General features: G+C 45.6%; 1 protein-coding gene and 1 long non-coding RNA gene across 6 annotated transcripts in view; one reads left to right on the forward strand and one right to left on the reverse strand.

Moving 5' to 3' along the window:
- LOC148152009 (uncharacterized) overlaps positions 1–8,344 on the reverse strand; it is a 146,780-nt gene extending 138,436 nt beyond the window's left edge. For 4 of the 5 annotated variants that reach the window (XR_015751467.1, XR_015751473.1, XR_015751465.1 and 1 more), the window contains exon 1: positions 8,212–8,329. This is a non-coding gene — a long non-coding RNA (uncharacterized LOC148152009). Of the gene's footprint in view, positions 1–8,211 lie in introns of all 5 variants that reach the window. The other variant, XR_015751463.1, reaches the window with a different exon arrangement.
- Positions 1–11,283, forward strand: part of LOC122539574 (dual specificity testis-specific protein kinase 1) — a 134,044-nt gene extending 122,761 nt beyond the window's left edge. The window contains exon 10 of the mRNA XM_043674568.2: positions 7,675–11,283. Within this exon, the coding sequence (XP_043530503.2) occupies positions 7,675–8,798 (1,124 nt within the window). The 3' untranslated portion in view covers positions 8,799–11,283. The remainder of the gene's footprint in view (positions 1–7,674) is intronic.

An 11,283-nucleotide genomic window follows, 5' to 3' on the forward strand; every position in this document is an offset into this window, starting at 1 on the left:
CCCGCAGGGTTCAGTGTTGGGGCCGCAGCTGTTCACATTATATATTAATGATCTGGATGAAGGGACTAGGGGCATTCTAGCGAAGTTTGCCGATGATACGAAGTTAGGTGGACAGGCAGGTAGTACTGAGGAAGTGGGGAGGCTGCAGAAGGATCAACAAAGTTTGGAAGAGTGGTCCAGGATATAGCTGATGGAATTCAACGTGAGAAAACGTGAGGTCTTGCACTTTGGAAAAAAGAATACAAGCATGGACTACTTTCTAAACGGTGAGAAAATTCATAAAGCCAAAGTAGAGACGGATCTGGGAGTGCTAGTCGAGGATTCTCTAAAGATAAACATGCAGGTTGAGTCCGTGATTAAGAAAGCGAATGCAATGTTGTCATTTATCTCCAGAGAGTTGGAATATAAAAGCACCGATGTGCTACTGAGACTTTACAAAGCTCTGGTTAGGCCCCATTTGGAATACTGTGTCCAGTTCTGGTCCCCACACCTCAGGAAGGACATACTGGCACTGGAACGTGTCCAGAGGAGATTTTCACGGATGATCCCTGGATTGGTAGGTGTAACATAGGAGGAACGGCTGAGGATCCTGGGATTGTATTCATTGGAGTTTAGAAGATTAAGGGGAGATCTAATAGAAACTTACAATATAATACATCGCTTGGAAAGGGTGGACGCTAGGAAATTGTTTCCGTTAGGCGAGGAGACTAGGACCTGTGGACACAGCCTTAGAATTAGAGGGGTAAATTCAGAACAGAAATGCGGAGACATTTCTTCAGCCAGAGAGTGGTCGGCCTGTGGAATTCATTGCCACAAGAGTGCAGTGGTGGCCGGGATGCTAAATGTCTTCAAGGCAGAGATTGATAAATTCTTGATGTCACAAGGAATTAAGAGCTAAGGTAAGTGGAGTTGAAATGCCCATCAGCCATGATTGAATGGTGGAGTGGACTCGATGGGCCGAATGGCCTTACTTCCAGTCCTATGTCTTATGGTCTGTCTTAATGGTAAGGTTCTGGGGTACGTTGCTAAAGAAACAGACCTCTGAGTGCAGGTTCATAGTTCCTTGAAAATTGAGTCATAGGATAGTGAAGGAAGCATTTGGTATGCTTTCCTTTATTGGTCAGAGCATTGAAGTTGAGAGGTCATGTTGCAGCAGAATATTGGTGAGGACACTTTTTTTGAAATATTGTGTGCAATTCTGGTCTTCCTGCTATAGAAAGGATGTTGTGAAACTTGAAAGGGTTCAGAAAAAATTTACAGGGATGTTGCCAGAGTTGGAGGGTTTGAGCTATAGGGAGAGGTTGAATAGGTTGGGAATATTTTCCCTGGAGCACTGAAACATGAATGGTGACCTTTATACAGTCACAAGGGGCACAGATAGGGTAAATAGTCAAGGCCTTTTTGCTGGGGTGGGGGAGTCCAGAACTAGAGGGCATGGTTTTGGGTGAGAGCAGGAAGATTTAAGAGACTTGAGGGGCAACGTTTCACACAGAAGTTGGTCACTTATGGAATGACCTGCCAGAAGATGTGGTGGAGGCTGGGACAATTACAACATTTAAAAGACATCTGGATAAGTGTATGAATAGGAAGGGTTTAGAGAGATATGGGCCAAGTGCTGGCAAATGGGACTTGATTAATTTAGGATAGTAGTGAGTTTTGACAAGATTTGTAGCTCAGCTTGAGGTTCCAGATGTAAGTTTGCTCACTGAGCTGGAAGGTTCATTTTTTCAGATGTTTCATCACCGTACTAGGTAACATCTCAGTGAGCCTCTGGTGAAGCACTGGTGTTATGTCCTGCTTTCTATTTATGTTTAGGTATCCTTGGGTTCGTGATGTCATTTCTGGTTCATTTTCTCAGAGGTAATAGATGGGATCCAAATCGATGTGTTTGTTGATCAGAATTCCTGTTGGAATTCTCACCAGTGTCTCTGTTGGGCTTGTCCTAGGCTGGATGTATTGTCCCAGTCAAAGTGGTGTCATTCCTCATCTGTATGTAAGGATACTAGTGAAAGTGGGTCATGTCTTTTTGTGGTTGGTTGACGTTCATGTATCCTGGTGGCTAGTTTTCTGCCTATTGGTCCAATGTAGTGTTTGTTACAGTTCTTGCAATGTATTTGGAAATGACGTTCATTTTGCTTGTTGTCTGTATAGGTTCTTTCAAGTTCATTAGCTGCTGTTTTAGTATGTTGGTGGGTTTGTGCCTGGAGGTCTGAGTAGACTGGCAGTCATTTCTGAGATGCCTTTGATATAGGGGGAGAGTGGCTAAGGTTTCTGGGCATGTTTGTCTGCTTGTTTGGGGTTGTTGCTGAGAAATTGACAGTCTGTGTTCATTGGGTACCTGTTATTTCTGAATAGGTTGTAAAGGTGATTTTCCTCTGCTCTGCGTAATTCCTCTGTGCTGCAGTGTGTGGTGGTTCATTGAAATAATGTTCTAATGCACCTTTGTTTATGGGTATTGGGATGGTTGCTTCGGTAGTTCAGTATTTGGTCCATGTGTGTTGTTTTTTCTGTAGACGCTGGTTTGAAGTTCCCCATTGACTGACTGTTTGTTTGCTCTGTTGTGACATCTTGGAATGACAGTTTGTTGGTTGGTTTCTTTCTGTTTAGTGAATTTTATGCCAGTAAGGATATTATTGATGATCTTGAAGGTTTCCTCCCATTTGTTTCATTTAGTGATGGCAAAGGTATCATCCACGTAGCGGACCCAAAGTTTGGGTTGGATGGTTGGCAGAGCTGTTTGTTCGAGTTGGCAGAGCTGTTTGTTGGAGTCTGTGCATTACTGCCTCTCCCAACTGGAACACATTGATTTAGACCCCCACCTACCACCCTCTGAGGAAAAAAACATGGAAATAACATCACCAACCCAAGGAAACCTAAACACAACACCAGCACTTCACCAGAGGCTCACTGATGTTATCTAGTATGGTGATAAAACATCTGAAAATGGACATTCCAGCTCTGCGAGCAAACGTACCTGGTCAGCATGGATGCGTTGGACCAAAGGGTCTGTTTCTGTGCTGTAGTTCTCTATGACTTTTCCTTTGGCCATGTGAAACACATGAGGAGCAGGTCACAAACCCATCTTGTCTATTCCACCAGTCAATCAAGGACCTTGGTCGCATGGGTAGTGTCCCTACCTCTAAACTAGGTGCCCCAGGTTCAAGTCCTTCCTGCTCCAGAGGACTGTAATAAAATCTCTTAAGTGGTTATTATAGGTTATCCAGTCTGCCATTTACTATGATTATGGCTGGTGTAAATACAAAACGCTGTGATGCTGGATATCTGAAATAAAAACAGAAGATGCTGGAGAAACCTCAGCTGGGCTGGCATCTCTGGAGAGATAGTTAACATTAAGTTCAATATGACTCTCCACAGATGCTGCTAAGCTTGTCCAAGATCATGGCTATTCAACTGGACTAGTTTCCATCCTGATAGACTTTTAACTTTATTTTCTCCTGATCTCATTCTTGAATATATTCAAAGACTGCATCTACATGCCTTAGAGGTATTCCAAAAATTCACATGTAGAAATATTCTCTCATCTCAATCAGACCCTCTCATATCTATGACCCAGAGTTCTTGACTGAACAGCCAAAGAAAACATGCTCTCAGCATGTTTCCCATAGATCTGGACAGGTCCATACTTGTGCTTTGATAGCTGGACATGTCTTCAGATTGTGACTCCAGCTGATGGCAAGGGTGCCGAATGAGGATTTAGTGGCTCAACATGGCAGTGGATTGTCACCCTTGAGCTTTATGATACACTCCATCCCCATCAAGAACGGTTGGGCCTTGTTCTTCTTGGCCTAAAGGACTTGGGCAGCATGAAAACTGCATACAATCCAACATAAATCGAAGTCAAATACAGCGATTGATGTTAAAACACAGTAAATGTGGCAGAAACTGTGAGGAGAAAGCACAGTTGACATTTTACATCTATTTACTCTTCTTCAGAACAGAACTTGAAACGTTAAAACTGCTTTCTCCACACAAATGATGCCTGATCTGAGTTTTGCTAGCAATTTCTGCTTTTGTTTCAGATCTCCAGCTTCATAGTTTTTTGTTTTATGTAAACTGAAGTCAAATTACCAGTATCATTCAACACCAACAAAATTTAGGGTTAAATGCAAAATACTACAGAGTTTTGATAACTTGAGTACGATATAATTTAATCTTTGGAGCTCAGCTTCATCTAGGCACTGGAGTCATTACTAAATGGGCTGGCTGTACTTGGAAGTTCTTCATTCAGCAAGATTGGATAGATATCCAATGGGTACCTGAAGATGCCTGAACATTAGTAAGAAAACAACCTCCCAGTCCTCCTCCGATATTAAGATAGTCCAAAGGATGGGAGAATTTCGGTGTAACACACTTGATCAAAAAGGCTTCCGATTAAGCCGAGCAAGTAAAGTTTCTCAGGTCAGACATGGGGAAGTTTTTAAAAGTGATAGTTTGGGACAAAATTAACAGTTACTTGGAGAAGTGGATCAATTAAGCAAAGCAAAAATGGTATTGTCAAGGACACATCATGTTTAACCAATTTTACTGTGTTTTTGGATTGAAAGAACAGAAATGAGTGTTACAATTGATCTGCTGCACGTACATTCCAAAAGCCATTTGATAAGCTAGAGAAATGATTGCTGGGCCACTTGCATCATCGATAGCCACAGATGAGGTGGCTGGAGGTTGGCAAACATGGTGCCACTGATTAAGAAGGGTGGTAAGGACAATCGAGGGAACTATAGACCAGTGAGCCTGACGTCAGTGGTGGAAAATTTGTTGGAAAGAATCTTGAGGGACAGTATTTAAATGTATTTGGAAAGGCAAGGACTGATTAGGGATAGTCAACATAGCTTTATGCATGGGAAATCATGCCTCACAAACCTGTTTGAGTTTTTTGAAGTAACAAAGAGGATTGATGAGGGCAGAGTGGTAAATGTGATCTATATGGACTTCAGCAAGGCATTCAACAAGGTTCCCCATGGGAGACTGATCAGCAAGGTCAGATCTCATGGAATACAGGGAGAACTGGCTATTTAGATACAGAACTGGCTCAAAGGTAGAAGACAGAGGGTGGTGGTAGTGGAGGGTTGTTTTTCAGACTGGAAGCCTGTGACCAGTGGAGTGCCACAAGGATTGGTGCTGGGCCCTCTACTTTTTTGTCATTTACATAAATGATTTGCTTGCGAGCATAAGAGGTACAGTTAGTAAGTTTGCAGACGACACCAAAATTGGAGGTGGTAGTGGACAGTGAAGAGGGTTACCTCAGATTACAACAGGATCTGGACTAGATGGGCCAATAGGCTGAGAAGTGGCAGATGGAGTTTAATTCAGATAAATGCGAGGTGCTGCATTTTGGGAAAGCAAATCTTATCAGTACTTATACACTTAATGGCAAGCTCCTAGGGAGTGTTGCTGAACAAAGAGACCTTGAGTGCAGGTTCATAGCTCCTTGAAAGTGGAGTCGCAGGTAGATAGGATAGCGAAGAAGGCATTTGGTATGCTTTCCTTTACTGGTCAGAGTATTGAGTATTGGAGTTGGGAGGTCATGTTGCGGCTGGTTAGGCCACTGTTGGAATATTGCGTGCAATTCTGGTCTCCTTCCTATTGGAAAGATGTTGTGAAACTTGAAAGGGTTTAGAAAAGATTTACAAGGATGTTGCCAGCTTTGGAGGATTTGAGCTATAGGGAGAGGCTGAACAGTCTGGGGCTGTTTTCCCTGGAGTGTTGGAGGCTGAGGGGTGACCTTATTGAAGTTTACAAAATTGAGGGGCATGGATAGGATAAATAGGCAAAGTCTTTTCCCTGGGGTCGGGGAGTCCAGAACTAGAGGGCATAGGTTTAGGGTGAGAGGGGGAAGATATAAAAGAGACCTAAGGGGCAACTTTTTCACGCAGAGGGTGGTACGTGTATGGAATGAGCTGCCAGAGGATGTGGTGGAGGCTGGTACAATTGCAACATTTAAGAGGCATTTGGATGGGTATATGAATAGGAAGGGTTTGGAGGGATATGGGCCGGGTGCTGGCAGGTGGGACTAGAATGGGTTGAGATATCTGGTCGGCATGGACGGGTTGGGCCGAAGGGTCTGTTTCCATGCTGTACATCTCTATGACGCTGAGTGCGGTTCCCTAGTGGGTTGTAACATGGCTCCTGCTCTTTTTAAACATTAATAACATAGATATGTGTGGATAAGATACAATTTCAATATCTTTAGTGACAAAAATGAAGCATTGTGAATTATGAGGATCATAGTGATGATCGCTACATGAAATATGATACAGACCAATGGGAAATGAATTATTTTGGAAGGAAGAACAAGAGAAGGTATTATAAATCCAAGTATACAATCCAAAGTGGATGCAGAAAGACTTTTGGTGGTAGGGATGAGGTGCATCCATAAACCGTTAAGGTGGCAGCATGGGTTGAAAAAGGATTTATATTCTGGACTTGGTAAATCAAGGCATAGGGTAACATATGCTATTGAAAAGGGAGACTTCTATAAGCAACTGAAAATGTGCAAGATGTAAGGTGCGAAGAAGTGAGCAAAGCACCATATAGATCAATGTTACTAAGTTGAGTACAAAAGTGTGAAGGAATATATGAAGAACTTGTATAAAACACTGGTTCAGGCCTAGCTGAAGTATTGTCTAGTTCTGGATATCAGCGTTTGGAAAGGATGGGAGTTGTTGGGATGCAAAAATGATACGTTGGAATCATTCCAAGATGCAAGAATTAAGTTAAATAAATAGATTGGAGAAGCTGAGGCTGTTCGCCTTTGAGAGAACAGAATTTGATATCTGAAACGGGAAAATTGTTCCTTTTGCTAGAAAGGTGATAAATCAGGGATATTGGGTTTAACTTGATTGACAAAAGAAACCGAGGTTATGGGAAAAAGCTTCTTCACATGAACTTAGATGTGAAATGCAGTTCAAATTGTGGGGGAAAAGGTCTCTTTAAGGAACAGTTGAGCATTTTCTTCTACATATAAACAATGTTTTGAGAGAATTCTTCTCATCAGAAAGAACTGAAGGCTGGTTCTCAAATTTATTCAAAGCTGGGTTGGATAGATTTTTGATAGACCAGGAAGTCAAAGGTCATGCTGGGAGCCAAGACCTGATCAACTATTAAACTTATTGAATAGTGGAGCTGGCTCAGGACAAAATGGCCTCTCTCTACTCCTGAGTTTTATGTCCCTATGGTGACAGCAGATTAAATTGACTTTCAAACAGTAGTGGTTCAATACTTGAACAGCATATATTTCCAGAATTCCAGGGGAACGGTGAGGAAATGGATAACACACATGTTGCAATGAGGCCACACAATCACAATCTGTGAAGCTTCGAATCTTTCAGGAAATTAAGCTGATGTTTAATGGCAGTTTACAGGGGAGATTACTCTGGTTGTGCCCATCCTGCAAGTGTTTGATGGGGACAGGGTAGAGAGCTTTACTCGGTATCTAACCCCGCACTGTATTATCCTGTGAATGTTGGGTGGGGATATTGTCAAGAGAGTTTTACTTTCTACCAAAAGAGAGTAGCGAGAGCTTTAGTATGTGTTTATCCTTATTCTGTAGTGCCATGGGAGTGTTTGATGGGGACAGGGGCTGAGCTTCTGTCTAAAACAGTACTTTTGTCTCTGACCACTGTCTGACATGTTGCCTCTTCTTTCCCTCAGGCAACAACGAGTGTGAATTGAATGGAAACGGAGGCCTGGACCGAGCTCTTTCCAACAGCCTGCGGGTTCAATGCGAGCCCCGTTTGTCCCGGAGCTACTCGGACATGTTCTCCCGGACGGCCCTCGGGGCCGAGGGCCTAGGCCCGGCCGCTCGGGTCAACCCGTTTTCCGGCCGGGACGACCTGAAAGGCGGCAAGATCAAACTGTACGACTCGCCGAGCCGCTCGGTCATCTCGCTTAGCTTTGAGCTGCTGCCGCCGCCTCCGCCGCCGTCCCCCTCGGCGATGCTGGCCGCCCAGCCGCTCACCCCGGAGCCGCTGAACCCAGCGCGGAGCGGGCTCCCCTGCGGAGCGCCACCCGCCCGTCGGTGCCGCTCACTGCCCGAGCTCCGCGCCCTGGGGGGGCGTGGCCAAGCGGCATCTGACCTCTCGCCACGGCAGGGTCAGAGGGCAGGGGTCGGCGCCGGCCGCAGGGGAGGGAAGGATCATGGCGTCGCTGCCGCTGGAGGAAAGACGGAGGAGACCGGAGTAGACTCACGTGGTAGATCGCCGCCCCCTGAACGCACCGAAGCTCCCCCGCCGCCCAGGACCGCCCGCGCTGGCGGCAGGCCCCAGCGCTCTCCGGAGACCGACGCGGCGTTGGGCGGACAGCGCCGGCGGTCCTACTCGAACATTCCCCGCTCCGCCGGGCCGGTGGGGGGCGCGCGTGCGCAGCATCTGCCGGGAAGCGCGCCTGCGCTCCACGTGCCGCAGCCTGTCGACGTGTACGTGACGGAGCCCAAGTGCCGGGAGGCCGACGTGACGGCGCCTGCGCCCTCGTCCCTGTGCCGGCCGGTTGACGTGACTGCGCCGGTCGTCCGGACGCTGTCGCAGGATGCGCCTGCGCCGATGCCGGCGGCCGGCCCCTTGTTGGGGAGCGCCGAGCTGCGGCCTGAGCAGGAGCCCGACGAGCGGCTCTCGTGCCCCGGCTGCTGCCTGGGCGGTTTCGCCTTCCCGTTCCCCCCGGTCTGTTTGCGCTCCAACAGCCAGCCGGCCCGATACCCAGATCTCAACTGCGAGTCCGACCGCCTGATCGGTGAGGAGGAGGGTGCGGCGATGCCGGCGGGCAGGAGTCACCCGGCCTAGGGGTCAGGGGTCAGGGGAGGGGACCCTGGGCCCTGGGCCTTGTGTCTCTGTGTGAGATCCACTCTGAATGTCACCGTCCCCCCCGAACTCAGTCACCCACATCCCTTCATCCCCTCACCCCCCCCCCCTCTCAAACACACACACACAACCAGTCTCCAAAAACAAGTTGCTGGAAAATCTCAGCAGATCTGGCAGCATCTGTGGAGAATGTCTCCAAAAACCAATTCACCAAATACTCACCCCCCCCCCCCACCTCCCCGCATCATGTCACCCTTCCCCCAAAACCAAATCCCATCCCCACCCCAAAATCATCAGTGTTCTCCAAACCCGTATACCATCTTCACAAATAAAAACCACCCTCCACTAAACACCAACCCACATATCGCCTTCCCCCAAATATCATGCTCCACTGAACTCATCAACCCTCCCTGAATCTAACTCTTTCACATGTCACACTCTCTGTATCGGGGACAGGGGGTCCCAAAGCGCTCTCGCTGTCTCTGCAAGATTCATTGCGATTGTCACCTCCACACCCAACCCCCAAAGCCAAAGATCATCCTCCACATATCCCGAAATATGATTCTACCAGCACCTCCGATATCACCCACCCCTAACTCTGATATCTTTTTTCCAAAACCCAAATACCACCATCTCGGTGATGGAGGTACACAGGCTCTGTCAACAATCTCTGACATTCACTCTGAATGTCCACTCCACACACATTCACGTTCCCTCCCATCCCAAATATTGCCCTCCACACATGCCATGCCACCAACTTCCCTATCACAAAGATAACCCTGTATATCACCCTGCACTCAAATTTCACCATCCAAATAAGCACCATCACCAAATATCACCCTTTCAGAATCTATGGGTCTCTGTCATAGAGGGCTTGCAGGGTATTTTCACTGTCCTACAAGATTTATTCTTCACATCACCCCCTCCCTTTGCTCCCTTTGACATGTGGGACCCCATACCATTTCCCCCATTTCTTGTCTTCCTTCTATTGTCACTTAGTCCAGTAATCAAAAGGCCTCAACCAGGCCTTGTATATAAGTGCATGGCTGCTTTGGTTAAAAAGACTTTACTTAGACCTTGAAAGCGCCTTATATTAATCATTTCTCTTCATTATAGTTTAACCCACATAAAGGGGGAGGCTTGGTTAATTGGTATTGTTTATATTCAGCAGCAGACGTTGCTCTAATCTGTATGTTACCAGAGTCTGGTGCAGTCCCATCACCCTCACCTGCGTGGAGCCTAAACCTGCTCTATAAAGGGATATGCAGTCCCAAGGGGAGTTCTTTCGTCCTTTTTTAAATCCATGCACTCAGTTTTATTTACTGTGTTTTTGTTTAGAATAAGGTTGCTTGCTCACACTGTGCTTTAAGCAATATCAATTACTCACAGGAGACGGGTTTATTCTCCAAACTCCCTTCAAAGGGAGATACCAGCCTTTCCACTGAGTGCCACCTGTAATGTCACAGCTGTATAGTTGGCTATTCACCTGCCAGCTATGGGAATGAGAATTAATTTAAATAATTACTTCTATAGCTCAAGAATGTAATTTTATGATAAATTTCTTACCTGTTTAAAATCTTGTTTTGAATTTTGTCTGTCTTTTGCGACTGGCCATGTTGTGTTCAGACTTAGGGAATCAGCTATTTCACACGTGGTTAGATGCCTGTTGGCAATTCTTGAGTTGCCATGGGATTAACAGAAAGCAAAGAAGTCCTCAGTGTCTTTTCCTTCACTTATGAGATGTGGACAAGGCTGGCATTTATTACTTATTTGCCCTTGAGATGGAGGTGGCAAGCTGAAAAGATGCAGTCGGTGGGGTTTATAGCTTTTCATGGTTGTTTTTGATATAACAATGGTTTTCTCGGCCGTTTCAGAGGCAGTTATGATTCAACCGCAATGCTGTAGGTATGGAGTCATGTGTAGACCAGACCAGGTAAAGACAGCAGAAAATTAGTAAACCAGATGGATTTTTACAACAATCTGGTAGTTTCTTCATCATTACTGATATTTGCATTTTATTCCCAGATTTATTTAAATAACTATTAAAATTGCCCTGCTACTATGGTGGGATTTGACTATCAATTCATGCCTCTGGATTACTAGCAACATAATCACTGTGCTACTATACTTATCTATCTATGTGTATATGTTGGTATCTTTGTTACTCATTGTATGGGAACAGGGGAGTAGAGCAGTGAAACAATTAATATCTGCACAACCAAGGCTGGCCAGATAGTGCATAATGTGTCACTGATCTGAATATCTCCCAAGAAAGAGGGACTGAGAGACCAGTCTCTCTCAAGATTTATCTCCCTTAGAGACTCCTGTAAGTGCACAGGTAATTTGTTGTAAATTGGGCGAATATTGTTCTGTTTTGAGGACATCTTTTGTAACTGTTGAAGTTAATATTTGCTCTATATTGTCTATCTGACTGAGGGTCAGATTTTAATAAAGCTTTGATCTCTGA

This window comes from Chiloscyllium plagiosum, unplaced genomic scaffold (genome assembly GCF_037043375.1).
Source record: "Chiloscyllium plagiosum isolate Xiang-an unplaced genomic scaffold, Cpla_swu_hap1 HiC_scaffold_2, whole genome shotgun sequence".
Taxonomy (NCBI): Eukaryota; Metazoa; Chordata; class Chondrichthyes; order Orectolobiformes; family Hemiscylliidae; genus Chiloscyllium; species Chiloscyllium plagiosum.